Raw genomic sequence first — 27,535 nt, 5'->3', positions numbered from 1 at the left:
TTTACGAAAATTAAACTATTCTAACATTATAAAAGTTATATAAGTCTTAGAAAAGCAGTAGTTCCTGTTACAGACTCAGAGATTTACATCCTGTCATTTCCAGATACCATATACAAAACACAGAGTGTATAAAGATCATTACCATTCCTTTATAACTGCTAAACACACATCACATGACAAATATCTGTTTGTCAGTCTCCCCACTTTTCTCCCTTGTATGCAAGTCATCTTCAGATCATATATGAAAAAAAACTAACAGTAAAAAGGTTTGAGGGAGTGATTCAAATCCGTTCCCTCAACATGCAAGGTGAACCCTAGCTTTGAGCCAGGGACAGTGCAGCACTAAAGGCCTTTGGAGTCCTTATCTGCATCTTGGGGGCATTGCATGGCTTCCCTTCTTCCATTTAGATTAATTTCTGTGCTTTAGTTTTTAAAGTTACTCTTACATCATATATTTCCATGGTAGCAAAGCCTGAAGAATCCCCCCAGAGATGCCATCCATCCATTTACGTGCCCCGACTGGGGAGAAATACGCAAAAAAGAATCTCACCACTGGCGTGAGGGAGATTGCCACTTGTTGCAGCACATGAGAAATCAAACTGTTTGGAGTAAATACTTTTCCTTGACAACCTGCCCAGGATTTGACACCAGACTCTAGTAACACGAGGCAGACTCTCCAGTGATGAGCCAAAGGGTACTCCACGACTCAAGGCCTTTAGTGTCCTGATCTGTGTCTTGGGCCGTTACATGAGCAACTCTGCACTCCAGACAAATTTTACAACCCTATACCTTGGGTTTGAGGTTGAAGATCTCAAAATCTCTATGGATAATCTTAAAAAGAGGAATATGGAAATGTCACTCATTAAACAGAAAAAAAAGACAAATCCAAAATATAAATTTATCTGCTAGTATTGTTAAAGTTGAATACTACACTACAAATAGTGATTTTCATTAAACATCAGTACAATATAAATATATACAATTAAGAGCTCTATTAAATAATGAATACACTACAGATAATTTGATTTTCATAAAACCAGTTCAACTCTAAAATTATGAGACATTTTAATTGTCACTGTAGGCTGTCATGACAAAACCTGAATAAGGGGCGAACATTTTAATTGTCATTGTAGGCTGTCATGACAAAACCTGAATAAGGGGCGAACATTTTAATTGTCACTGTAGGCTGTCATGACAAAACCTGAATAAGGGGCGAACATTTTAATTGTCATTGTAGGCTGTCATGACAAAACCTGAATAAGGGGCGAGGTAAGAGTGTGCTTGTCCCAGCTGCCTCTGTTGTGCAGCTCAGACTAGTGTATGCCTCCACTCACATGAGCTAACAAGCAAATTATTTAATTATCAGCTGACTGGGAATGAATAAATGCAAAAAACAGATGCAAGCTGTCATTAAAACAAGTAGTTTGTTCCAGCCTTTTCAAATATTCACCTCACAGGAAAGAGTAAACAGGTAATGTAATGCATCTGGTGGAAATCACTGGAATGCTAGTGGAATGATTAGAACACCAAAAGTTGCTTCACTTGTAGTAACAAAAGAATTTTGTACAAAAATATACAGGAATATTTACCTCAATCCTATAAAGATATGATGTGATATGATGTAATCATCCACCTTAAGAATCTCATTGTCTCTCCCCTCCACAAGACTTTATTGCACCCAAACACCCAACTTTCTTACACCTCCAAGCAAGCAGATGTTCTGGATGGACGGATCCCCGACTCCCTAGTCATCAGGGAATCTCTTTGTGAGGTAGCCATGAACATTCTCATACACGATCATCATGATGCCGGCGCCCGGGCCAAGACGCAACACTTTGGGGACTAAGCCTTTGTACAGGGCCCGGAACCTGCAAAGAATTGCTGTCATTGGAAAAAAATCATTCCCTAAAGTAGAGTTAATAATCCAAACAAATTTTTCAAGGTCTCTCGGTATTTATCAACCAACTCGTAAGTAAAAATAAGCAGCTGGCAAGACAACTCCCTTCCATGGCTTATACTGGCTAGTTACATTAAGATACCACTACCTCGTGGATGAGCTGGATAAAGAGACAGCAACTTACCCTTCTTCTCTATAAACTATTCCAATGGACTTAAAAGTGGTGCGGTATTTGATTTCTCCAGGGACTGGCTGAGGACCCTGAATACGGCTCTTAGCCACATCAAAGGGAATATTGACCAGACAACCCAACACTCCAGCCACCAAGCCAATGAAGAACTTCTGAAGGTTCTGCCTCCATTTTTCCTGCAAAGTATACAACCCAGAATTTAGTTATATTGCCACTATAATGTCGGAAAGTTTCATGATAGAAGTGTTAACCACAAGAAAGAACATTAAAAAGTAGAGCTGTTGTCATTGTTATAAATAATAATAGTTGGCCAGTTGAAAGAAATTCAACATGTGCAGGCACAGCACACTAAAGCTGCCGTGGGCACACCTTGGGCTGGGTGATTTTCGAATTAACGGAGTGGAAAAAGCCGAAGTAGATCATGTTGAAGACACCATTCCTGCCGATTGTGGCTGTGACCCCTTTGTTGAGGCCCCTGAAGCCCAGACCTTCATTCTTCACAATCTGCCGAGCCACGGCCCACGTGCTGGGGGACACCTTGTGCTGGGCCCTGCAGACACAAGGATAAATAAATGACCATCACTGAGTAAAGAAAATGTTACAAATATCAGACATTAATGGCATGTTATGTAAAAAGATGCCAAAAATAGTCTTTTGAGATAAGCATTTTCAAAGAGCAAGCTAGATTCTTCACAAATCAAACAAATTATTTTGGAGGTGTTGCTACCTGGCTATGTATGATAAAAAATTAATACGGTAATAGGAATTGAAGGTGTTAATGGGTAATTTTTATAGTAACAATTATAATCAGCATTGGTACCAGTTTTAGCCCTACAACATAATTTTGCTATCCCAGTAATAGACACTTTGGCAGTGCTGAACAGTTCTGAGAGCAACAGTAAAACAAATATACTGTGGCCTGATGCATTTTGAAGCTTTTCCCACATTATACCTATGATAAAGAGCTCTCATTTCCTCTGTTTATAATACAGCATTATTTACCACCCTTCCTTTTAGCACACTCTACCTCCTGTCATGCACTGTGCACAGCATGCTGCCTCACACCCATGCGCACACTCCTTCAAACCTTAACGCATGCATATAATATACATCACTATGCAAGTGTACCCCTAAACAGCCCGTCTGAATTCACCCCTAAAATACCTAAAATAATCTCTCCCAGAAAGGTATGAATCTTATAAAAGTTGTGCCTGACACTCACTTTCCCAACAGTAAGTTTAATCTTCCCCAACAGCAAGTTTAATCTTCCCCAAGCACTCTGTACACCCATGAGCCAACACCCACACAACTCTTCCCTCACATGATCTTGTTACATATTCACCCTGATGTGTTATAGTAGGATATCAATGTATTATTATTATTTAATATCACCACGAATTAGGCATACAATTGTCAATGGAAAAACCCACGACAGATAGATCACGCCACCTTATAGGAATGTCGTCCGTCAGTGTTTACCGTCTGTTTTGTATACTTCGCACTCCGATGGTGCGTGGAGGTCACCTTGACATACGTGACCAATTGTAACAATTATTTTCCAACCTGTAACTCGCCACTCCTTCACGAGAGTCCGACTGACACACAACGACAGTCGCTCTCGCTCCGTCGCTTCTTGTACATAAAGGCTACGAATATAATTCACCTTAAGGAAGCTGAAGTCTTAATCAACACCCTTTAAATGCCCCCCGACAAGCCCGTTACATTTGACATTGATATCCTACTATAACAGCCTATCTTTCCCTGTCTGAATGTTAAAAATGCTTATTCTAATTACTAACCTGTTGGCTTGTTGTGCTACTTTCACTACTTCAAAAGGATTGACAAGAATGGCTTCAGTGGTACCTGATCCCAAGCCAGCCAGGAAGAAGGTCTGGGGAAATGCAGGATTCACACTAGGGTTCACCAAAAACAGTGGAAGCCTAAGTACACAGCAGACAGCCAAGCTCACACTCATAATGAAGCTTGCAGGTATGTACTATCCAGTTCAGCTGCAGTTTACAGTCTATATATACTTCGGTGGAGTTCAGCTGCACTACAAATTTCAGGTAGCAAATAAACTACATACATTTTTGTTTGGTTGATGATTTCTCCACTTTGCCACTTCAGAAATTAATTCAGATAAATGTGCTAGTCATGAGATTCATATAGTTAAGCAAGATAAAAGATCAAGCTAAAAAAAAAATATATATATATATATATATATATATATATATATATATATATATATATATATATATATATATATATATATATATACTATTATAATTTGCATGTTTATATGACTTAAGGAGAAGAGGAACAAGTAGAGGAGTAATAATGACCCATGAAGGAAAGTCATTAATTCAACTTGGACTTTATATTGAGAAAAACAGATTCTAGGCACCCATCTACTTACCCAGGCATCCCTGCTCCTGCTCCATAATTGCATATATGAAATAATGAAAATCCCAGAAGTTATAGTGAAAATTCATTAAACTCATGTAACTAGGCAGTGGTTATTAAAAAAAGAGTAACATATTTTGTACATGTCTAACACTTTATCTAACAGGACAAATAACTTTGCATGTACTTACTGCTGGTGTGGAAGTTCCACATAATTTTTTGTAGATTTCAAATGTTAGAAACTGAAAAGAAATTTAAAAACACTTCATCATGCATGTCAGTCTGGAGCCAGATAAGCATATCAGATGTTTATTGGGCTAAAATAAAGTCTTTGTTAACACACAAACAACCCAGGCATCCTGAGGGAGGGATTATTGCCCTTCATTTTACCTTTGTCCCTAACAAAAAGGCTTGATAGATGTACAGTATATTCCCCTTCAACATATGACTGTTGAACCATCAAGGGAAAAAATATACAGACTAAGACTCAGATGATAAGTATTGCTTGACAGACATGTCAGAGAGGTGGAGAAAGTTGGAAAGCCTTTGTCCTGCAGTGGACTAGTAATGGCTAAAAATGATATAATCCATTCTATTCTGTGTGTTCTTAGAGCTGTGAAACACTGTTTGAATCTTGCTTTAAAACACTAGCCACGAAAATATCTTGCATCCAAGGTGCAGATGCTGTAATACTTTAGCTAAATATGTCATAGTTTTGCCATACAGAGGACAAGATATACAGTAACTGTCTAATGTTTATCTGTTTCATCCCCTTAAATTTAGCCACACTGCAATACAACTATAAAAACCAATTCAGGCCACCAACAAAGATAATGATTGGAAATAACAGCCATTTCACTGCATGGCATAGTTTAAATTTATCTCACAAATACATGATTGTTATGGATATTATAAAAAAAAAGTGATTCCAATGCTTTTTTTTTTCTTACCATTTTGCAGTATCATATACTATTATTATGCACATATGTACCACTGTCAGTGTTGTAAGTGGTAACCAACACACACACACACACACACAGAAAGGGAGAGGGCAAAGGAAGCACTGTTCTCCTATAGCCTGTCATGAGGGGTGCTGAGAGGGCTGGGCAAGGGGTCAAGTTAGGTGTATTAGTAAGCTGTCTTACCTTCACCGCCCTCTTTGGGGTCTCCACCAGCACCGGGGGCAGCACACCCTTGTACAGTGACAGCATGCCTTCGTTTCTCGCCATCTTGCGCATGCAGTCATATACAGATGTGTAGTAATTAGGGTCTCCGGGCTTTCCTGTTGTCTGTATTTGAAATCTTGTTTTTACCACATCCAGTGGATGCATTATGCATATTTCTGTGAAGCCTGTGAAAAGAGGTATTGGTAAAAATGTTTGCTTGAAAATAAAAATGACAGGACAAAATGGCAGAGCTAGAGTGGACATACAATTGAAACTCATTTCCAGTATACCTTTACAACCAGATTTTCAATTATTGCACTGGTGATTAATGGAGCCAGAGTGAAGGTTCTACAAAAATCAAGTTCATCATGACTTTTGTGTGTCATGGAAATTTTTAAATGACCATTTTTAGGGGTCTTCTCCCACTCAGTATAACATTCCTGTATTCTAAAAGGTCCTGTCTCACCTTTTTCCTTAACACTAACCCAATTTAACCCCTTCAAGTCCTGCCTCCATTTCCCAATTCCAAGTGTCACAAAATTTCTCATCCTCATATCTCACTCTCCCCATAAACCAAACCCTGTATCTCACCAAGGTGCTTAACATCAACCCAATATAATCAAGTCTTGCCAACATTTCCCAACTTCAGTGTCACAAAATCTCTGATCCTCATAACCAGCTCTCCCCTTAAACTAAACCCTATTTCACCAGCCCAGCCCAGCCCTCCTCCCCCAAAAACGTCTGTTCAGTGCGTTGAGACAGACCTGCAGAGCCGCCAGCAGCCAGGTTGATGGCCACTAACTTGAGGCCGAACGGTGTATTTTTTCCCTGAGACATCCTGCTGCTTTCCCTTCTTGCCAAAGCTGTAAAGAAAGATACATAGAGCCCTTAGACTAAAGCAACATGTATATAATGGTTAGCTACATGCATCCTTGGTTGGCTACATGTATTCTTTCCCTGAGGCATCCTGTCACATTCCCGTCTTACCACCACTGCAATAAAAGAAAACCCCTCGGACAAAAGCTACATGTATATAATGGTTGGCTACATACACTCTTGGCTAGTTACATATAGCTATCCTTCCCCTCAGACATCCTGCCACTTTCTCTTCTTGCCCCCCTCAAAAAAAAAAAAAAAAAAAACGAAAAAAAATATATTAAAGCTACATGCATATAATGGTTGGCTATGTGGTTTCTCTATTTTCAAACAAGCCACAATAAAACTTCTTGGTGTGTTAGCTCCCATAGACATGCATATAGTGATTATGTTAATATGTGCCTGCTGTTTTGTTTTATCTGTTTTGTTCTCTCTGAATGCTGCAAATGAGTCTAAATTGATTAAGTGCAGGCCAACCATATTGTCAATTTAAATAGTCAATTTAAATTACATACTAATATTTTCAACATCTATATAGGTTCGACAGGCATCCTTATGATGAATATATGTCAATTAGTAGCTCAGTTCAAGGCTTCAGTTGCTTCATTCCCTCTGACATGCTGAAAATATGTCAGTTATATAATTAAAAAGCATGACACGCTCTTTTTACAGCCCTGTCCTGCAAACTCTTCCCTTCCCTATTTTTAAGAAACATGTGTACAGTGAATATATGTCAATTTATAGCTCAGTTCAAGGTTTCAGCTGCTTCATTCCCTTTGACACACTGAAACTAGGCCAGGTAATTGCGGCTTGTTCACGTCCCTTTCCCAGCCCTGCCCAACAACCCTTCCCTTCCCTCTAGTAATAATGGTAGACATACATACAGTGATATATATCAATTAGAAGTTCAGTTGCTTCATTCCCTCTGACACGCTGAAAAGAGGCCAGTTAATTAGGGCTTGTTCACTTAATTCCCTTTCCCAGCCTCGTCCAACAACCCTTCCCTTCCCTCTAGTAATAATGGTAGACATACATACAGTGATATATATCAATTAGAAGTTCAGTTGCTTCATTCCCTCTGACACGCTCACTTAATTCCCTTTCCCAGCCCCGCCCAACTACCCTTCCCTTCACCAGCAATACTTATCAACAGCCAACAAATACCTTATCAGTTCCGCTAGTTACAGTACTTGCTATCAGATGTTACTGGTGGAGACTACCGGCCCGCCCAGAGACACTCGTCCCCAATGCAACACAAAAGCAAAAAAGAAAAACTTGCCTCATCTCAATGTTGTGCCTCGCCACACTGACCATTACTAACCTCAGTGAAGATAAAAACTACTTTCCTTACTTATATTTCCTATCTAAGGCACATTTCCCACGTTATGATTACAAATAAATCACAGTAGAAAGTTTAAAATTACCAAAATATGTGTAAGGTGTGAATGAGCTAAGTCTAAGCCAAGGGCAAAGTAAGTCATCCGGACGGTCTTTTGGTCATGGTCTTGTAACAGCTGATAAATTATTTAATGGAACATCAGCTGGCCTTGACTTTGAAACTGTGCATGACTCCTTGACTTCGGCTCACTATACTTCGTTTAAAAGAGCCATTATAGCCTTATCTACCATTTATTTAACATTTATTTCAATAGCCGAAGCTTAACTATATTATTTTCTTTCTAGGTATGACACTGTAATGGGGTAGGAGGTGTTTGGTTAAATATATTCCTTGTGATCATGCATAAAGGGACATCAGCTGGCCTTGACTTTGAAACTGTGCATGACTCCTTGACTTCGGCTCACTATACTTCGATTAAAGGAGCCATTATAGCCTTACCCACCATTTATTTAGCTCATATTATAATACCCGAAGCTTAACTATATTATTTTCTTTCTAGGTATGACACGGTAATGGGGTAGGGGGGTGTTTGGTTAAATATATTCCTTGTGAAAGTTATCCTTGAGGTGTCGAGGCAAACGGACACGAGAGGCGGTAGTGGAGCAGTGAGCGCAGTGGGTCAAGAGCGGGAAGTAAGGTCACGGGCACTGCTTGAGGAAGGGACAAAGGTCATACATCACATCCCATCTTTACCCATCACTCTTCATGGGGGAATAGGTATGTCGGTGACTGTTAAATAAGGCTGCTTTACCTGGCCCTCCTGAGAACTATTATTACCACTTATTAGTATTCACAGGCACTGCTTGAGGAAGGGACAAAGGTCATACATCACATCCCATCTTTACCCATCACTCTTCATGGGGGAATAGGTATGCTGGTGACTGTTAAATATGGCTGCTTTACCTGGCCCTCCTGAGAACTATTATTACCACTTATTAGTATTCACGGGCACTGCTTGAGGAAGGGACAAAGGTCATACATCACATCACATCTTTACCCATCACTCTTCATGGGGGAATAGGTATGTTGGTGACTGTTAAATAAGGCTGCTTTACATGGACCTCCTGAGAACTATTATTACCACTTTTGTAACTATTCACGGGCACTGCTTGAGGAAGGGACAAAGGTCATACATCACACCCCATCTTTGCCCATCACTCTTCATGGGGGAATAGGTATGTTGGTGACTGTTAAATAAGGCTGCTTTACGTGAGCCTCATGAGAACTATTATTACCACTTATTAGTATTCACAGGCACTGCTTGAGGAAGGGACAAAGGTCATACATCACACCCCATCTTTACCCATCACTCTTCATGGGGGAATAGGTATGTTGGTGACTGTTAAATATGGCTGCTTTACATGGACCTCCTGAGAACTATTATTACCACTTTTATAACTATTCACGGGCACTGCTTGAGGAAGGGACAAAGGTCATACATCACATCCCATCTTTACCCATCACTCTTCATGGGGGAATAGGTATGTTGGTGACTGTTAAATAAGGCTGCTTTACCTGGGCCTCATGAGAACTATTATTACCACTTATTAGTATTCACAGGCACTGCTTGAGGAAGGGACAAAGGTCATACATCACACCCCATCTTTACCCATCACTCTTCATGGGGGAATAGGTATGTTGGTGACTGTTAAATATGGCTGCTTTACATGGACCTCCTGAGAACTATTATTACCACTTATTAGTATTCACGGGTACTGATTTAGGAAGGGACAAAGGTCATACATCACACCCCATCTTTACCCATCACTCTTCATGGGGGAATAGGTATGTTGGTGACTGTTAAATATGGGTGCTTTACATGGACCTATTCACGGGCACTGCTTGAGGAAGGGACAAAGGTCATACATCACACCCCATCTTTACCCATCACTCTTCATGGGGGAATAGGTATGTTGGTGACTGTTAAATATGGCTGCTTTACATGGACCTCCTGAGAACTATTATTACCACTTATTAGTATTCACGGGCACTGCTTGAGGAAGGGACAGAGGTCATACATCACACCCCATCTTTACCCATCACTCTTCATGGGGGAATAGGTATGTTGGTGACTGTTAAATATGGCTGCTTTACGTGGGCCTCCTGAGAACAATTATTGCCACTTTTACTACTATTCAGCAGTCAGTGGTTAGAATTAGGAGAATGCAATTATTACAGATTCTATTACCCCAACACACTCAATACAGAGAAAATCATTTATGTTGAACCACACCCAATTCACCACAGGGGTTGACACTACCTGGTTATGGTAGGTTTAAATATGCTAGTCATCACTGATAACCATTTTCCTTAAGAATTACTTGTTTATGAGATATGGGTGGCTAATTTGAGAATAAGTGCATCGAAGACTATTATTGAGGCTAACGTTGTAATTGTTGATGGCCCTTGAGAGCGCTGCATCATCGGCGGAGCAGGGCCTGAAACCTCATCAACAGTAAATGGTAATTAGTATTGATAGGTTGGCATGACAGTTGGAATGTTGACAGCAGTAGGTTCCTGTCATTAGCTGCTATAGGTTGCTATCTGTTAGGTTTATGCAGGGCTCTATTAATCTTAGAAAACTTGGAAGTCAAAGCACACTGGTCCAGAGGTGAAGAGGTCTGTTATCTTGAATTGGGTGTACTTCTAAACTTCCGTTGATTTTTAGTCAGTTCAAGGAGTTTGTCCCCTTTCAGAATTCCTTGTATTAATGAGAATATCTAAAATCACACCAATTTTCATGAGAATTGTACATCATGGTTAATTTCAGGTCCAGGACACACATAACACACTACACTGCATCCACACACTTGTCCAGAACAACACTAGATTCTCCTCACCACTTCACGCAACACCTGACACTAACACCCCATTGAAACAGACTGATTTAAAATGGAACAAATAGGACTTGAAGACTCTTACAATGGAAAAAAGCATTCTAAGAAAACACTGAGGAAGGCAAGACAAGTTTTTGGACTGGGAAAGGCGTGCCCGTTGTCAGGAACGTATATCATGAGTCCTGACAAGGCATCCTCACCCGGCAGTGAGGTAAAAACTTCTTTGTCACAGTCAAGGGGCAGTGTGTGGTACCCTGATGCACCCAAGAGGCTACCATGCAAACATACCCATCCGTGTGAGGTGCATCATCACAACACACTTCATGTAGAGAAATCTATGCAAACCAAAGCAATCTTGGATGCTGCCCAGTTGTGTAACTTGAATGATTTTGATACATTCCCTCCTTTAGGCACTCAGGTACAAATTTTTAAGTCAGAGAAGAAAATGTCAAGTCAGAATTTATATCCTCCCATAGAAAAGAATGGGAATAAAACACCTTGGGATCTTTATACTTCCTCTGTCAAAGGAGTAATTACTTCTGACAAAAAACAACATTCCAATAGTGTACTAGAACCTATCTGTGGTAAACATGATTCTTCAGGTAGCTCCGAGTGTACAGAACCCAATAGCTCAGCTGAAAAGTGTTCAGCCTCCCCCTCTAAATGTACGATCATTTCATATTTAAAAATGTTTCTGGAAAACCAAGAACTTCAGTCATTATCTCTAGCAGATAATTCAGCAGACTCCAAGTGTCTATCTACAGATAACTCACTGACAGAACAAGACACTGGATATGAGAGAAGAACTTCTATGAGTGAGGAAAAGCAGATGGCTGAAAATGACAAAGTTTGTGAGGAAATGTTAGATCACTACATTGTTCTCAGCAACTTGCCGTATAATATTACTAGAAAAGATGTTTTGCATCATGTAAGTAAAGTTGGATTCGTCAGTCATTTATTCATGGATGGAAAGACAGCACATGTAATTTTTCTTAAAGCTGAAGATGCTGAGAGAGCATTTGGCTTAAGGCATAACATTTGTGGAAGAGAGCTTGTGATTTATCGCCCCAAGCGTCCCACATGCACCTTATACTTGAGTGGGCTAACCAGGAACACCCCAGATGAGGAGGTCATAAAAATGGTGTCAAAATTTGGTGTGATTGTTGGCTTCTATCACCCTTTACACAAGCTCACCAATGACCCTGCTGGATACTGTTTCATTAGGGTTGACAAAAAGGTGGCAGAAGATGTTCTCAAGGAAAGGAGCTTAATGGTCAATAATATTAAGATTTTTGCTGAGGTTTCTTCTCAGAGTGAAGTAAAACTTTCACCAATGATGTCCACCCAGCAGCCAAGATCTATACCATCATATTCACCAAGCAGCTATAACAAATGCCAAGTGATGTTTACAGATGTACCTGAAATGGCCTCATATGATCTAATAAAGGAGCACTTTCAGGACTTTGGCAGATTACAGCAGGTCTTTTTGAGGAATAGGCAAGGCTTTGTCATCTTTTCCTCTCAATACAGTCAGGAGCAAGCGCTGTCCACCAGACACACCATCTTGGGGAAGGAAGTGAAGCTGTTTAGAGGATCATTGGTTCCTTGAGCAACAAGAGAAACTGTTCAACTCAGCATCCTAAGACCTTAATGTGTAGCCACAGAGAAGTTTCAGAGGTGTGTCAAACATCTCAAAGTATGGAAATGATTTTGGTTTCTTACTCTTAAAAAAATAAGCAGGCTATTGAACTAATTGAGTTTCCCAATGCCAATTTTCTTTGAAAATCCATATTATTTGTAAATGTTAGATTAGCGTTTCAAATGTTGATTTATGAAGGGTAATGAAGTTATGGTTGTAAATAATGGATCATATACTCTGTGCTATGTTGCTGTATATTTATTTATCACATTTACATTTGTAGTTATACTATATTCTATAGTATTGTATATATATTTGTACAGACATGTAGTGTAAGTAATGGATCACATACCCTGTGATATTTTGCTATATATTTGTCACATTTATATTTGTAGTTATAGTACAGTATGTTCTGTAGTATGTTTTATACATACATATATTTTTACAAACATGCACTTAATATTTCATTGCATGTGATGCTTCTTAATGCAACATTGTATAAATATGATTTATTTTGAATAAATAGCTATATATGTCTCATGATTATAAACTTTTTGGTGCAAAGATTTAAACTACCATACACATCTCTGTTTTAATATTTTTAATGGACACAAAGATGACTTATTGTAAGGTAAAGTTGAGTATGTTTTATTCAAATAAACTTTTATGTATATAAAAGCACTTCCTTAATTAAAGTTTCCTTCCTTAAGAAATATTTCCTCCTAAAATGACTTAAAAATACAAAAATAAAATGGTATGTGGTGCAACACAACAACATGTTTTATTGTGTATGTAAGGAACATTGATGGAAGTCACTGTCACTCTGATGTAGCTCAACATTGGCTCGCCGTGGGGCTATGCGGAGGTGCTTGGTCAACAGGTTCTCAGAAGGAAAGCGTCCCAGGCATGATGGACACTCATGCTCCATCTTCCTTGTATGGAACTTGAGGTGTCGGAGAAGTGCTAGCTGGGACTGGTACCTGTGGTGGCATACAAGGCATTCAAGGGGGAGGTTCCTATTGACTTGTCGGATATGGTCATCAAGGTATTCTTGGGCAGCAAATACCCACCCACAGTCAAAACAGCGAGGTGGACGCTGTATTTGCTGCTTGAGCCGGTGAAGTTTGAGTTTATATCTGTTGGCAAAAAGCTTTCCACAGCAGCAGCAGGGAAGCTTGTGTGGCCCTGTGTGCATCTGTCCTTCATGCCTGTTTCTGCTGAAATCAGTGGTAAAGGCATGACTGCAGAAGAAACACTTGAAGATTCGCTCCTCAGAATTTTCAGTGAACCGGTGAAGGTGGTGATGCAGTTTTTCCTTACTTGAAAAAGTGAAGCCACAAACTGAACATCTGACTCTGGCAAAGTTGTCTGTCATGCACATTTTGTGAACCGGATGGTGACGTTTACGAGCTTCTTTTGACTTGAAAACATGGTTGCAATATTTACACTTGTAATAAGGTTCATCTAGTTGCTGTGATAAACGTGCGACATGCTTCCTCAGATTTGATTCCTTTGTAAAGTGTTGTCCACATTCTTTGCAGCACAAGTGACTTTTATCTTGTTTCTGGGGTGGTAAAACAATAACCTTGAAGGAGCATCCAGTTTCTTGGCAGTGAGCTGAATTCTGCACTAGGTTGGTGTATGAGGTAGCTTCTGTATCATCCCAGGAGGAGAAAGATAGTGGATTTACTGAGTTATTTTCGATCTGCCTAGAATAGCTGTTTGAATGGCAACAGTTGCAAGGGTTGTAACTTTGCCCAGAAGGATATCTGTGTGATTCCTGCTTCTGTGAGCTATTTGCTTGGAATGAAAGTGAGCTGGTCTGTGAATCTGCATCGTTAGGATATTGCTGATTGGGATTGGGGCTGTATTCCTGGTCAGGACTCCATGATGTAAGTGAGCTACAGTTAATCTCAGCCAGCACGCAGTCTGCAAAGGAGGAAAATATAATGAGACAACTTTACTGAAGATGGTGGAAGTGTTCACCGAAACTGTTTGGTAAAAATATACCTCTATCGTCTGCCAATGTGGGTTTTATTTACATCAAGAAGATCTCGTCAGTGTGATTAGCCCATACAGACAACTGACTAGTTGATTCACAAATCATTGCTGATCAGCCACATGCAGTCCACTTCTACAATATTTTTGGGGGGATGGAATGGAATGGGATGTGTTTTCATTACCATGTCAGCTTCATAATTTATACAAATGTGACATGTCTGTATAATTCAAAAGCTTTAGGAAAAACAGGATTTAGTCCTGAGGGTGTTAGCATTCATAGAAAAAAACATAGCCAAAATTAAGCTTTCTATGTGAAACTGTACAGGACATTGATGTGTGGCATAGTAAGTCACCATAACCCTGATTAATTTCATACCCCATTAATGATCATTGACAGCTGCGATAAGTCACAGTTATCTCTGAACCCTCATCTTAGAGACTTACCCTGGTCTTGTTGCTGTTCATTGTTTTGTGCACTGGAATCCTGATTGTAATCTCTTGGGTGTGTGGTAGCAGAAGGTGAAGAGCAAGTAGTAGTTTCTGTCTGTTGTGTAGCAGTCAAGTAGATTATGCTGCTGTCACTGATATTGCTGCTGGGGATGTTTTGAGGGGATGACCCTAAGCTGGTGAGCATTTCGTCTGCAAGTTAATTAGATGAGCATAAGAAGCAAGGCTATTGATAAGAAAAAAAAACTCCTGAAGGTAAATAAAGGGCTGAATTGCATAGAAAAACAGTCATATGAATGCCCATAGTAAGTAGGCTACTTCCTATAGTTTTTAGAATTTGTCAATTTGTGTTAGTTACCATATCATTAATTACGTTTAATTAGTAAAATAAACTGTGTCGCAAAATATTGGTTTTTTTTTATAAATTTGGAGTAGCCAGTCTAGGATTTATGTTTTGTGGTTGTTATCATGTCCCGGGCATCTAAGATTAAAGACCTGTCACCGTGCTCTGACGAATACCGTGTGGAAAATTTAATTACGTACTGGGGGTCGACGAAGAGGCGTCCCGCGGCATGGTCAAGTCTGCGGCGCCGCGCCTCCTCCTCATGCCTCGGCCAACGGTGCCAGATTGTCGTACTCTGCCTCGTGTTCGCCGATTTCCGACCCAAAAACTGCTTTCATCACCCAAATAACTGCCTTCGTATATGGTTATCGTTTAAATGGTTAATTATTGGTGCTTCTTGGTAACAGTTATGGGCCAGAAACCGGTAAATACGCGGCTTTGCGTACGATAATCTGGCAATGGTGTGCCTCGCTCGCCTCCACGCCCTGCTGCCAGAGTGAAAAAAAATTAATGAAAAAAAAAAAAGCATTACACTGAACAATCTCATTTTTTTCTTATTCTAACTCTCTGAAGACTTTTGTTTGTTATTTTTCCTTAAGCAGATGAAATGACCATTATTTTCTTATTACTTATATATCATAATTATAGCTACCGTTTGAGGTTAATTATGACCGTGAAAACCAAAGAAATATTTTACCTAATGAATAAGCAAATCAGTTGATCAGTTAATCAATATGCAGGCGTGGACTTTTAATTAACAGCCGATCACAGTCATTTGCAGACACGTTTGATCAAAGGCGAGCTGTCTTATTGCCTCTTGTAACGCAGTAATCTATCTTGCATGTATTAATAGTTGTATAATCACACTGTCCTGCCTGGGGGTTGGGATGGCATGTTCCTCCCTTCTCTCTTGTTGTTTACCTGCAACAATAAACTATCAATCAATCAATCAGTTCTCACATCAACTATTTCTAAAGGTCAAAGAAGGGGTCAATCGGGTTTTAATGAATGTTTCTTTAGGTTCATGGTACAGAGGAAGGGTCAAACTACCACCAAGGTCATAAAACTGCTACTGGAAATGCCCAAAAACTCCTCCGAAAGCCTTGGCAAATATGTGGACTTGGACGACGAAATGTTTTAAAATACGACTCTTAATTTACGGACGTATTAAAAGACATTTCGCCGCCCAAGAACACATTTTTGACAAGGCTTTCGTAGGAGTTGTGGGCATTTACAGGAGTAGTTGTATGACCCAGATGGTAGTTTGACCCTTCCTTTGTACCGTGAACCTAAAAAAACACTCATTAGAACCCGACTGACCCCCTCTTTGGCTTTTAGAAATAGCCAAAGTGTCTTATATATATAATACCGACATTTTAGCCTATTCTATATCTTGCAGTTCATGTCTCAGTGTCTCTTTACGCCAAATCTCCACAATGGCGAAAGATAATCCTGCGTAACTAAATGAGTGAATAATCCTTGCTTTCCAGAACTCGAGGGTGACAAGCAGTTATGTCCGTGGGTCTTCAAAGCTCCCTGAGGACGTTCTTTTCCCTCGGGCGCAGGCTCAGGTGTGCGCAGGTGTTTTCCACAGAGGCAAACACGACCATTGCTGATGAAGGTGCGTATTGCCACGACCTATGTATGGAATGTGCCTGTGTAATGTGTGTAATGGCCTGTTTGTATGTAATGTTAATGTGCAGCCCCTCCGCACGTCCAAAAATACGAATTGCGCCGTAATGTTAGTTGAGAGAAGAAATACATGGCTCTCAACTATAATATGGAGCTGCAATTGGTTCCAAACTTGACCTTACTAACGCTATTTTAACGTTAACCAAACTAATAGACCTCCCCCTCATCTCCCAAGGTCTCGAAATTCGAAACTTTAGGCCTACAGTAAAATGCATGCCACTCGATAGCTATTATAGTCGTCTTTTTCCTGTGAACCAACCCCTAATATGTAGTTGTGGGGCGTTATTAAAGTAATGTTATCAATAATATGATTGTACACCTTATAGGAACAGTTAAAGTAATGTTATCAATAATATGATTGTACACCTTATAGGAACAGTTAAAGTTGAGAACTACGATGGAGTCACGCTTATCGGCATCAACAGACCTGAGAAAAGGAACTGCGTCAACACCCCCACAGCCGAGGCTCTCCTGAAGGGTAAGCTGAGGGGGGTCTAAAGAGTCATGTTGAAAATGTCGTTCCAAGGATGTCAGTATATTGCTCATGTATTTGCTCCATTAAGTATTTAGTTTTCATTTGCATTCAAGATATATTCATTTTCTTTATTCATCTATAGTGGGAATAGCCTGCATCACTGTTTCCGTGAAGCCTTTCAGGAATTTGACTCGGATAATTCCGCAAAAGTGGCCGTGCTGTATGGCGTTGGTGGGAACTTCTGTGCTGGCTACGACCTGAAGGAGATTGGAGAGGATGTGCCTGCGCATCTCGGGTCATATGGTCGTGGGCCCATGGTGAGATATCATATAGCTCGAGGAAAGTTCTCAGGGCTTGCAGAGTGTCTTGCAGTGAAAAGACTCCCATTAAAATATCTGAATCTTTGAATATTAAATAAGAAAACAGTAGAACAAGTAAGAAATAGGCTTTGGACAAGTAATTCTCAGCTCTCGATATTCAGGGTAAATAGTCTCAGTAACATAAAACAAGTGGTGATTGCCCTCTTTGAAAGATTATTTCTTTGGGTGCAGGGCCCCTCACGCTTTGAAACAAAGAAGCCAGTAATTGCTGCAGTTGAGGGTTTTGCTGTGGCTGGGGGGTTGGAGCTGGCGCTGTGGTGTGACCTGCGGATAGTGGAGGAGACAGCGGTGATGGGAGTCTACTGCAGGAGGTAATGGATTTGTAGTGTTCATATATATTTTTTTTTCAATCTTTTCATATGCTTATTTTTTTCATGTTTCTGTCTTTGATACCAGCATGATTGTAACCAAGTTTTAGCATCAAGCAAGGTAACAATGCAATAGCTGATCTAAACCTAAAGCCATTGGCAAAAAAAATCACAGGACAATGAGTTGCCAAACATGGATCTCTTCTGCCTTTTCCCAGGTTTGGTGTTCCACTCATTGATGGAGGAACTGTGCGTCTTCCTGCGATTGTTGGTCTGGGTCGTGCCCTTGACCTCATCCTCACAGGCAGGGCCATCAAGGGCAAGGAGGCACTGGAGTGGGGCCTCGCCAATCGCCTTGTTGCTTGTGGCACCGGTAAGCAGGAAAGCCCTTATTCACTACTATCTTTATTGAACATGTAAATTGAGGCTTCTATGCAACATAAAACCAAAGTATTTATTATATATTTAGGGCATATGGTAACAAACTACATCAGGTACTTATTAAGTGTAAATCATGGTTTGGGACAGAGAATACTTTTCATTTGGTTGTTTTGTTTTAATTCTGCAGCAATAGGCCAGGCAGTCAAGTTGGCTTCAGAACTGATCAAGTTTCCCCAGCAATGCATGTTGGCAGACAGAGCATCAGCCTACAATGCTGTATTCAATGCCAGGTCACTCCAAGAAGCTTTGCAGTTTGAACATGAAAATGGGTGTCCAGTAATTCTACAGGTAAGGTGATATTTTCTTAATGGTAAATCTCTTGTAACATTATTCTGTCCTCCATGTTTTGTATGGAATATAGAGCTGATGGCTTGTGCCCTTTTTAAAATCAACCTTTCACATAGTATATACTTAATTATCTACAGCCTACTTTACTTTCAAGTAGAGAGAGAGAGAGAGGAGAGGAGAGGAGAGGAGAGGAGAGAGAGAGAGAGTGAGTGAGTGAGACTGAGAGACTGTACCATTGCAGGAGTCTGTTGAGGGAGCAAGGAAGTTTGTCGAGGGAGTTGGGCGACACGGTAAATTCAATCTACACACCAAAGTGGACCCGAAAGATCTCAACAAGTCCAAACTATAAGTTGCATCACCATAAGTCATGTAAGAATAAATGTGTAAATATACTTTTCTATATAAAATACTTAGCAAAGTAATCAAAGATCTTTCTTTTCTCCAGGCATCTCTAATATATATATACCCTGTACTGTAGGCTATATGCCCATGTAAAAGTCAACCTTTTTAACAATATTCTTTGTCAGACTTAAGACATTGTGATTAATTGTTTGGTTGGGAGAAAAACTGATGATCTGGTTAGTTGTTGGTAAGTAATATAATGTGGTCCATTTATTACTGCACTTCAGGAAGGTTGGATGCAGCAAGCCAGATTATCTTGTAGGAGGGGAGGAAGATTTTGAGTGTGCTGTTGACAGATAGTAGAATAGGGTTCTTTATCAGTTAGATAAGTATGTACGCGTGCGTTCTCTCTCTCTCTCTCTCTCTCTCTCTCTCTCTCTCTCTCTCTCTCTCTCTCTCTCTCTCTCTCTCTCTCTCTCTCTCTCTCTCTCTCTCTCTCTCTCTCTCTCTCTCTCTCAGCATAGTGGATTTCTTTAATTAACAAAGTACACAATCCCATGCATTTCATTGAGAATAAATCTTTATTAAAAACTAAAAATTGGGTAATTGATGGTAAATACTATGAATAATATATATATATATATATATATATATATATATATATATATATATATATATATATATATATATATATATATATATATATATATATATATATATATATATATATATATATATATATATATGTGTGTGTGTGTGTGTGTGTGTGTGTAGAAACATCGTCTTCTTAAAGTCTACGCAGTAGTACTGCACATTAACAGTAAGAAGCTCTCTGAGTATAGTAGTGGTAATAGTCCAGAAATTTGAATAAAGTGAATAGCAGTATAGTAATGGCAGTAGTCGAGTTTCACTTCACTGAAACATTTGGTATTGCCTGAGCACAGAGCCAGTCTGTCATTTGGTTGTATGAGCCTGCGGGGCGTAGGCGTTGGTGTCGGGTGTCGGATGTAAGGATGCCTGGAGCCAAGCATAATACCGGGCACACGGTACCGCTGTAGGAATACAGAATGCCTAGTTTACCAGTAGGAGGTGTTCTTATTTCCAATATGGAGGTGAGGGGTGGCGATAAAGTACTACTCGCATTGTACCTCGGAAATCAAGGGATACCAGCTTAGTAGTACTATAACAGTTGACCGTACTGCCTTATTGACTATAATATAAGGGCGTATTATCCGTTCCCTTTCGCCTCCGTAAAATAGTATGAACGGAGTTCACACCCCCGTGCCGTGCCCGCAGTAAGGTTGGGGTCCGTGCAGTGCATTGGCCTGCCGTGCCGCCATGCGTAATTCGAGCTGGTCCTCCCCCACGCGACCGACCCAGCACGTGACAACATCCTCTCGCCTCCCTACACCACGGCGGCTCGTGGCGACGTGTTCGGCGGTGCTATGGGTGAATATTAATGATTCCATGCCTTATAGTCTGCGGTAATGATTCAGGGCCGCTTTCCCTTTGACTGCGTGGAGAAGCGCATGGCCTGGAAAAAAAATGGTGTTTAGCGGCCAGGGAACTCTAACGCCTTGCACATCCTCCAGGCAGGCAGGCAGGCAGATGGCAAGGGAACGTGAAGCTTCGGATAAAAGCTTACGAAATTGATAGTCTGTGCTATAAGAAGGCTATTGGGAATACTCTTAGTCCCCCATTCTAACTATAGCTACTTCGATTAGGCCTATTCTTTTTTCAGGATTCGTTTTAGTCGGATAAACGTGTGGCGGGCATTTTTAATATACTTTATATGTCTCTGAGACCTCCCTTGCCATAATATAAGTTGCTTCTGCCTTGACTTGAGGCACCTGGAGATGTGGGGGGCCGCGGGGGTGCAGGGCGGGAGGCGGTGCCAGGTCGCGCCGCCCCCGACACCTGAGCCGTGACACCTTGTCCACCACCGCCCGGGTGTCGCTGCGGCCCCAACCTTCCTGTTCCCTCAGTACCCGGGCACGCTCAGGCTCACTTGAACACGCCTGCGGCTCCCCTGCTGAGGTTCGGCAGCCATGGCCTCTCATCGGCTCCTCCTGATGGCGGCGGTGCTGGCGCTCTGCCTTCCGCGACAGGTTCTTTCAGGTAGTAGTACCGCAGGAACTCCACTTGTTAAAATTGTAACGGTTATGAAAGTGTGGCGCAAGAAGGAGATTTGTCTTTCTCACTTTGGCGTGCCCTCAGTGGTCGGCTTTGTAATTCCTGTAGACGTCAGTTCTTTTACTTTTCCTTCGATTTGTCTGCATAGAAACAGCTTGATTACATCCCCAATATTCAATTCTTTAATTATTTGCACACCAGCCCTTCGCGATTACCTCTTCGTATGTTTACTAGCCACAAAAGAAACGAACACTTTTTATATTACATAGTACGATCGCCGTTGAATAATTTTGTTTTCAGTATTTACGATTTCCAACTTTTTTTCGAGTATTCTTAATCGAATTTACAAGTATATAATAGACATAATAAACAAATTTCAGCCGCATCTAACGAGTAACTACAAAATTATCTTTACTCCCACATGCAAATATATTTTACTTGTCATAGCGAGTAACATGTTCGCCACTTTTAGGGGTGACTAGCGAGATTTTTCAGTCACCAAACAATATCATAAAGAACGAGACTGACCACGATGCAAAGCTGACTGGAAGGGGAGGGACGGGGCGCAACAAGCAAGACTATAATATAGTCCCTATGTGAATAAGAATTAGATCGGTATTATCAAACGCTTCCGCCTTTCACAACTATTTCCAAAGGCCGAAGAGGAGATTAATCGAGTGTTAATGAATGTATTTTTACAATCAAAGTACATAAAATTGGTCTAACTACGGGTCATAGAACTACCCCAATAAATGCACCAAACTACTACGAAAGCCTTGTCAAATGTGTGTGCTTGGACGCAGAAATGTTTAATAAGAATGTGACCCTTATCCCCTCGTAATGCTAATGGACGGTCCTTCCCTGGCACTTCAGACGGGCAGCAGGAATTGTCGCCGGAAGAGCGGCTGAAGAAGCACCTGCTGCAGAGCTACGACAAAACAGCCTTGCCTCAGCGGGAGCACAACGCGACGACGTTGGTGGAGATCACGGTGCAGGTGCAGGGCTCGTGGATTGAGGAGGACAAGCAGGTCGTCCACATCAACGCTTGGATCGCCCTGGTGAGAGAGAGAGAGAGAGAAGGTGGGGAGTCATTCACCATCGTTTAATCACGCTCTAGTCTCGTGTAAGAAAAAAAATATCTAGCCATTTTTTTCATTGTTTGTTTGTTTGGCGGTTGGCTAAAATTTGTTTGTTCATGTGTATATTTCCCAAAGGTTATTAGTGTGTGTGTGTGTTCTCGTTGTCTGACGTGGTTAAGATAATCTATTGAGTGTGAGAGGATGATGCATATTGGTGAGTTGAGCTGTGGCGATGCTGATGATGATGATGCTGGGGAAGGGAGTGATGGTTAACGAGTTGCATAGAAGGCGGTGATGTTGATAGGGTTGATGGCTGATGATCGTGATGCTGAGGAAGGGAAGGACATGGTTAACAAGTTGCAGAGATTGATAGAGTTGGTGCTTGTGATCAACAGACGTGGATGGACCCGCGCCTGACATGGGACCACAAGGACTACGGGGGACTCGACAATGTACACGTGGGAGACCATGAAGTGTGGCAACCCGGCATCGTCCTCTACAACAAGTAAGGGGACACACACACACACACACACACATATACACACACAGCTCAATCGGTAGAGCGCTGCGCTGCAAGGCTTCATGGTCAAACAGGCGGCGTTACGAGCCCCGCTCAGGTCGGATTCTTTCTGTTGGCTAGGAGTGGTTACTCTCACCCCTTGAGCAAGGGGGATGGGGTGTGTGGTGTGTGAGGTCCTGGCAGCACCAAGAGATCGACGAGAATGAGCACTTGCTCACGTCGGGAGGGTACCTGCTGGCGAAAGCGAGTCCAACTCGTTATCAGGCCGTGGTGAATCACACACACACACACACACACACACACACACACACACACACACACAGGTCATTACGAGACACTTAATCCTGTAAAAATATAAGTTGGTAATAATTAAACTAACAAGAACTCACTAGATTACTTCTGCATAGATAGCCAATCAACTATAGTAAACCATGAATAGCGTATCACCTAACAGCCTAACAAGTGCTAGATTTTAACCCATGTATTTTTTCATTATTACCATCAGTCCACGAAAACCCATTTATTTACTGAATCTCGTGTGTGTGTGTGTGTGTGTGTGTGTGTGAGTAAGTTGTTCTTATAATCACCTACTATTTGTATATTTGTGGACAATAAGCTAATATACAAACTAACTTCACGGTTTAAATGACTGACTACCTACTCGACCAACTAACTATTTAACTGTCTAATTGGTTGTCTGTGTGAGCAGCGCCGACATCACCAAAGTGGACCCGTACGGCAGCACAGACTTGGTGGTTGACTCTGAAGGGCGGGTGTGGTGGGTGCCACCCGCCACCCTGCGTGCGGAGTGCCCCCTCGACTTGACCTACTGGCCCTATGACACCCAAGTCTGCTACCTCTTCCTCGGCTCTTGGACACGGCACGGCTACCACATGGACATCCAGCTATTCAGGAACAGATCAAAGGTGAGAGAGAGAGAGAGAGAAAAAAAAAATTATAATGATACTTAAGTTGTTTTTTACATCAGGGAGGCCGTCAAGGAAAAAAAAAAAGCTAGCATTGAAAACTACTGCTCCCAAAAGGAAAAATTATGGTTTCAACAGATTATTCCGAGACGTTTCGAGGGGTATTTCTTTGGTTCATTGGATATACTTATATTGAGAATAGGAAATTAGTAGCTACTGTTACTAATATCTACATAGGCTGTCGCTTAGGATTCCAGACTCCTTGAGTGGAGCTTTCCTGAGGAGACAATTAAGTGTGCAAGGACTCGCTGAGGACTAGAAGGGCCATTCCACTGCAAATGACGTCCGACCTGCCTACCGAGCCCTGGAGGAGCTGCCTCTTGCTCAGTTGAGCGCTATCCGAAGTGCAGATGGTTGTTTAATTCGTGTCAGACATGGACGGACGCCTGTGGAGTTTTGAGCAGTAGTATACTGTACACACGTCAGACACTCCGAGCAGAGGGTATATTGCTCTCCGTCGCTGGGTTACAAAGAGTTTACTGATCCACCCAATAACGAAAGTACACTCTTGACAAGGTCAGAGGCAGTGAATATGGTACCATTCCTCCTGACTGGAAGAGGGGGTGGGTCTGTTCAGTGTGCCAAGCAAGATGCTTGCCCATCTATTGCTCAAGAGCTAGGGTTCTCAGGCAACTCTTGATATTGCAGACCTGAGAAGTCCAGGCTCACATATGGTAAGTTGACAAATCACCATATCTTAGCGGTTCGCGTACTAGTGGGATGACGACATGGAATGCTTGCAGCCCAAGTCGATCTCAAGAATGCATTTGATTCAGTGCATCATGAGGCAATCGGGGATCTGCAGCTCCATGGGATTCCTAATCTACTGACTGGCCTGTACTCTGGGGCATTAAGTGCTGTTAAAATAGGGGGAAGTTTTTTTTTTTTTGTGTGTGTGTGTGTGTGTGTGTGTGTGTGTGTGAATACAGGAGCGACGCAGCCGCAGGGCAGCGTCCTTGCCTCATCACTTTTCAACACTTATATGGACTGGGTCTAGGTAGTACTTCTACACTGGTGCCACCACCATCTGGAACTTGCCATCACTAATGTCCAATTACTATTACTACTACTACCACCACCACACATCTTACCTCTGCCTCATCTCATTTCAGGTGTTGCCGGGTTGGTTCATGAAGTACACACACGCATGGCAGTTCCAGGGCGGTGAGTTGGGCCGCCTTGTCCAGGAATACCCAACCGTGAACCTTCGCTACGTCATGATTCAGATGATGGTCAAGTTCACCCGAGTGTCGCCCGTCTTCACTTACACCGTCGCACTTCCCTCTATTGGTATGTGTATAGTCATGAGAGGTTCTTATTCCTCCTGTTCCTTCTTTCACCTCTAAGCTCTTCTTACTATTTTCTGCTTTTCTAAGTCATGCTTGTTTTCCCTTCTCATTCTTTTTCTTAATTTCATTTATATCCTCAACCTATTCATTTGTTTTATCTTGTTCTACTCGTCTCATTTTTCAACACCTTGTTTGACCCGCCTCCCCCTTCTCTCTTCCTCTCAAGGCCAGTGTAACATCTGGGTTACAACAATTTACCTTCCTCAGGTTTCCCCATGTACATACGCATTTATCAACCAGTCTGAAAAAGAGAATGAACTGCCCTGACTGGGATCCAAACCCAGGTCTGTTGATTCAGAGCTATATAGTCACGCTAACCACTGCATCACTGATGCGCTGTGCAAGACTGCTAAATTAGGTCTTCAGTTTAGGGCTACAAATGATAATCTCTTGTGTAACAAAGCTTATAATGAAAGGTTGTTATGTTTTTAACATTGCTTCTCTTTAGGGACACTACCTTAGTTCATGGCTTTAGATGTGGACAAATCCATATTGTTTGATGCGTTATGAATGAAAAACAATTGTGCTCAGCTGAAGTGTTGACTAATCTAGACTGCACCAAATTCTTTTTCATCATTATTGTACAAGAATAGCGTAAGCTTCCACCTTTAGTGACTCAGTGCAACAAGACTGGTCCATTGAGGAGAAACTAACACTACTACTTCCACCTTTATATTCATCTTCCAGGCTGATTGATGTAGTTTTGCTTAAGGACCGACTACCTCATCTGGACCAACAGGTCTGCGTGACATGCATGTAAATATCTCATGTCTCCCTGATTCCCTCTTCAGTGGTTGCTGTACTCGCACTGCTGCAGTTTGTCTTGCCTCTGTGGGAAGTTCGTCGTCTCCTGCTGGGCTGCGTCTGCCTCATCCTCACCCTCCTGCACCTTATTTACCTCGCCAGCACTATCCCAGTCCTCTCCTCAGTGCCTGTCGTTAGTAAGTTCAGCAAAAAAATTGTATTGGAAGGCTTCAAGGAGCTTCTGTGTTCATCTAATGACAGTGTATATCCTTTTACCTTGCCAGGGTTAAAAAGGCAAGAGCACAAGTTTTTACAATTGTATTAAGTACCTGCTAACTTGCTTTCATGTGTGGACAAAGGTCATACAAGATTTTGTCACTATTTAGTTAATTCTTCCTGCTTTGTTTGCCAAGGTTGCACAGGGATGAGCAATGCAAGCTTCTGTAACTTTATCAAATCTGTCCTTCCCTATTCTTTTGCAGAGATAAGGTAATGAAGGTTTAATGAGCTTTCCCTTAAGTGTCTCCCCTACTGCCAAGGTTTTGTCTTAAAAATAAAATTTCTCTCTGCACAGTCAAGTTCTTTGGGCAGTCACTGATGGTGGTGGTGGTGAGCGTGGGGATAAACGCCTTACTACTCCGCTTCCTTGATACACGCCAGCCAGGCATCAGCACGCCCCCGCCAGCCTTTCTCAAGAGGCTCCTCACGGGGCCCCTCAGCACTGTCCTCTTCCTCAGGCAGTACACTGAAAAGGTAGGCAGTATGGGTTCTCTTACCTTAAATAGTATTTCTTTTTACCAATTTGTACTATTGCAGGATTGAAGCAGACTCAATGTACTGTATTTTATCAAGTTTTAATGTATGATTATACTTAAATTTTTGTACACTTTTCCAAGCATCATTTCATTCATAAACTGCAAAAGTTATTTTAAAGCTGGGTAGGATATTCATGGGATGTGTGCATCAATATTTTGTTCTAGAAATTATACACTCAACCCTTGATTTCCCAGACAAAAGCTGGGGTTCAGACATGTGCCTGGTTGAATCTGGGAACCAAAAGAAAAGTTTGGGCCAAAAATCTAGGGTCTGGTGATGCCTGGACATATGTCTGGCAAAGTCTGAGTATCGAAACAAGTAATCTGACCCTATCCCCTGGTTATTGTCTGCAACACTCGCTAGGAGTCTCCATGCATGCCAGACATATTTATTTATTGTTGAGTTGTTAACAGGCTGTGCTGTGACCTTACATTTGCATGTACTGATTTGAATTAAGTACTTAAGTAATTCACATTAGAATAATACTTTTGGCTAACCGAGGAGTTGAAGTAAAAGGCAAATGCCTCATCATTGCGGCCAACATGCCTGACTGTTTCATGTATCAGCTGGGACAGGTGCTCCCCCTATAAGTCTGGAAAACAAGAGTTGAGTGTTGTTGAAAAGTACCTATAGAATAGAAAGCTATTTACTGCTTTCAGATGTCTGGAACTGGTAGCAAGACAGGAGTGTGATGTCATCGTGGTTGTTTGCTTTTATGACTAGAAGAGTTAGGCAGAGGATGAAAGTGAGAGGTACAGGGTAGTCTCTTTGGTGAGAGGTCTAT

General features: G+C 41.4%; 5 protein-coding genes across 42 annotated transcripts in view; 2 read left to right on the top strand and 3 right to left on the bottom strand.

Moving 5' to 3' along the window:
* Positions 1 to 884: 884 nt before the first annotated feature.
* LOC126982899 (mitochondrial 2-oxodicarboxylate carrier-like) lies at positions 885 to 7,846 on the bottom strand. Of its 3 annotated transcripts, XM_050835287.1 has the most exons (10): positions 7,697 to 7,846; positions 6,421 to 6,519; positions 5,636 to 5,841; positions 4,682 to 4,732; positions 3,887 to 3,978; positions 2,457 to 2,637; positions 2,082 to 2,263; positions 1,254 to 1,868; positions 1,150 to 1,201; positions 885 to 1,097 (listed from the first exon to the last, which is right to left on the bottom strand). In XM_050835287.1, exons 2-8 carry the CDS (start codon positions 6,491 to 6,493, stop codon positions 1,745 to 1,747), a joined length of 909 nt encoding a protein of 302 aa, XP_050691244.1. In that variant the 5' UTR covers positions 6,494 to 6,519; positions 7,697 to 7,846; the 3' UTR covers positions 885 to 1,097; positions 1,150 to 1,201; positions 1,254 to 1,744. The 3 variants fall into 3 exon arrangements, with proteins under 3 accessions (XP_050691244.1, XP_050691160.1, XP_050691325.1); XM_050835203.1 differs by lacking the exon at positions 1,150 to 1,201; XM_050835368.1 differs by lacking the exons at positions 1,150 to 1,201; positions 7,697 to 7,846 and adding an exon at positions 7,417 to 7,476.
* A 587-nt stretch (positions 7,847 to 8,433) lies between these two features.
* LOC126981373 (probable enoyl-CoA hydratase) lies at positions 8,434 to 19,209 on the top strand. 35 transcript variants are annotated; one of them, XM_050833846.1, is made up of 9 exons: positions 8,487 to 8,599; positions 9,668 to 9,716; positions 16,689 to 16,819; positions 17,264 to 17,368; positions 17,540 to 17,682; positions 17,917 to 18,056; positions 18,272 to 18,426; positions 18,622 to 18,782; positions 19,024 to 19,209. In XM_050833846.1, the coding sequence occupies exons 3-9, from the start codon at positions 16,711 to 16,713 to the stop codon at positions 19,129 to 19,131; spliced, it is 921 nt and encodes a 306-aa protein (XP_050689803.1). In that variant the 5' UTR covers positions 8,487 to 8,599; positions 9,668 to 9,716; positions 16,689 to 16,710; the 3' UTR covers positions 19,132 to 19,209. The 35 variants fall into 35 exon arrangements, with proteins under 35 accessions (XP_050689012.1, XP_050689131.1, XP_050689066.1 ...); XM_050833945.1 differs by lacking the exon at positions 9,668 to 9,716 and adding an exon at positions 9,943 to 9,991 and having other exon boundaries at positions 8,488 to 8,599; XM_050833995.1 differs by lacking the exon at positions 9,668 to 9,716 and adding an exon at positions 9,516 to 9,564 and having other exon boundaries at positions 8,489 to 8,599.
* Positions 12,651 to 16,118, bottom strand: LOC126982674 (gastrula zinc finger protein XlCGF48.2-like). 2 transcript variants are annotated; one of them, XM_050834979.1, is made up of 4 exons: positions 15,896 to 16,118; positions 15,399 to 15,686; positions 14,853 to 15,047; positions 12,651 to 14,336 (listed from the first exon to the last, which is right to left on the bottom strand). In XM_050834979.1, exons 2-4 carry the CDS (start codon positions 15,460 to 15,462, stop codon positions 13,189 to 13,191), a joined length of 1,407 nt encoding a protein of 468 aa, XP_050690936.1. In that variant the 5' UTR covers positions 15,463 to 15,686; positions 15,896 to 16,118; the 3' UTR covers positions 12,651 to 13,188. The 2 variants fall into 2 exon arrangements, with proteins under 2 accessions (XP_050690936.1, XP_050691010.1); XM_050835053.1 differs by lacking the exon at positions 15,896 to 16,118 and having other exon boundaries at positions 15,399 to 15,768.
* A 1,866-nt stretch (positions 19,210 to 21,075) lies between the features above and the next one.
* Positions 21,076 to 27,535, top strand: part of LOC126982814 (neuronal acetylcholine receptor subunit alpha-10-like) — a 7,725-nt gene continuing 1,265 nt past the window's right edge. The window contains exons 1-7 of the mRNA XM_050835122.1: positions 21,076 to 21,242; positions 22,131 to 22,315; positions 22,732 to 22,841; positions 23,566 to 23,782; positions 24,955 to 25,132; positions 25,983 to 26,132; positions 26,510 to 26,688. Of these exons, the coding sequence (XP_050691079.1) occupies positions 21,173 to 21,242; positions 22,131 to 22,315; positions 22,732 to 22,841; positions 23,566 to 23,782; positions 24,955 to 25,132; positions 25,983 to 26,132; positions 26,510 to 26,688 (1,089 nt within the window). The 5' untranslated portion in view covers positions 21,076 to 21,172. The remainder of the gene's footprint in view (positions 21,243 to 22,130; positions 22,316 to 22,731; positions 22,842 to 23,565; positions 23,783 to 24,954; positions 25,133 to 25,982; positions 26,133 to 26,509; positions 26,689 to 27,535) is intronic.
* LOC126980807 (monocarboxylate transporter 9-like) overlaps positions 26,239 to 27,535 on the bottom strand; it is a 26,896-nt gene continuing 25,599 nt past the window's right edge. Inside the window, exon 12 of the mRNA XM_050832109.1 lies at positions 26,239 to 26,680. The gene's annotated coding sequence lies outside the window, so the exon portion shown is untranslated. The remainder of the gene's footprint in view (positions 26,681 to 27,535) is intronic.

This window comes from Eriocheir sinensis, chromosome 1 (assembly GCF_024679095.1).
Source record: "Eriocheir sinensis breed Jianghai 21 chromosome 1, ASM2467909v1, whole genome shotgun sequence".
Lineage (NCBI taxonomy): Eukaryota > Metazoa > Arthropoda > Malacostraca > Decapoda > Varunidae > Eriocheir > Eriocheir sinensis.
The sequence above is the reverse complement of the archived record's forward strand: the minus strand, read 5'-3'. Positions and strand labels throughout refer to the sequence as shown.

What these genes read in the sequence shown, in the direction of transcription:
- LOC126982899 (XM_050835287.1), bottom strand. Translation starts at nt 6,493, where the DNA reads ATGTCTCAGGGAAAAAATACACCGTTCGGCCTCAAGTTAGTGGCCATC. An exon ending in CCCCAAAGAGGGCGGTGAAG is followed by an intron (nt 4,733 to 5,635) that starts GTAAGACAGCTT and finishes ATTTCTTTTCAG; the next exon opens with TTTCTAACATTTGAAATCTA. An exon ending in GTAGCACAACAAGCCAACAG is followed by an intron (nt 2,638 to 3,886) that starts GTTAGTAATTAG and finishes TTGTGTCTGCAG; the next exon opens with GGCCCAGCACAAGGTGTCCC.
- LOC126981373 (XM_050832423.1), top strand. Translation starts at nt 10,824, where the DNA reads ATGGAACAAATAGGACTTGAAGACTCTTACAATGGAAAAAAGCATTCT.
- LOC126982674 (XM_050834979.1), bottom strand. Translation starts at nt 15,462, where the DNA reads ATGAGGAGGAGGCGCGGCGCCGCAGACTTGACCATGCCGCGGGACGCC. An exon ending in CGCCTCTTCGTCGACCCCCA is followed by an intron (nt 15,048 to 15,398) that starts GTACGTAATTAA and finishes ATTAACTTGCAG; the next exon opens with ACGAAATGCTCACCAGCTTA. An exon ending in TGAACAGCAACAAGACCAGG is followed by an intron (nt 14,337 to 14,852) that starts GTAAGTCTCTAA and finishes CCTCCTTTGCAG; the next exon opens with ACTGCGTGCTGGCTGAGATT.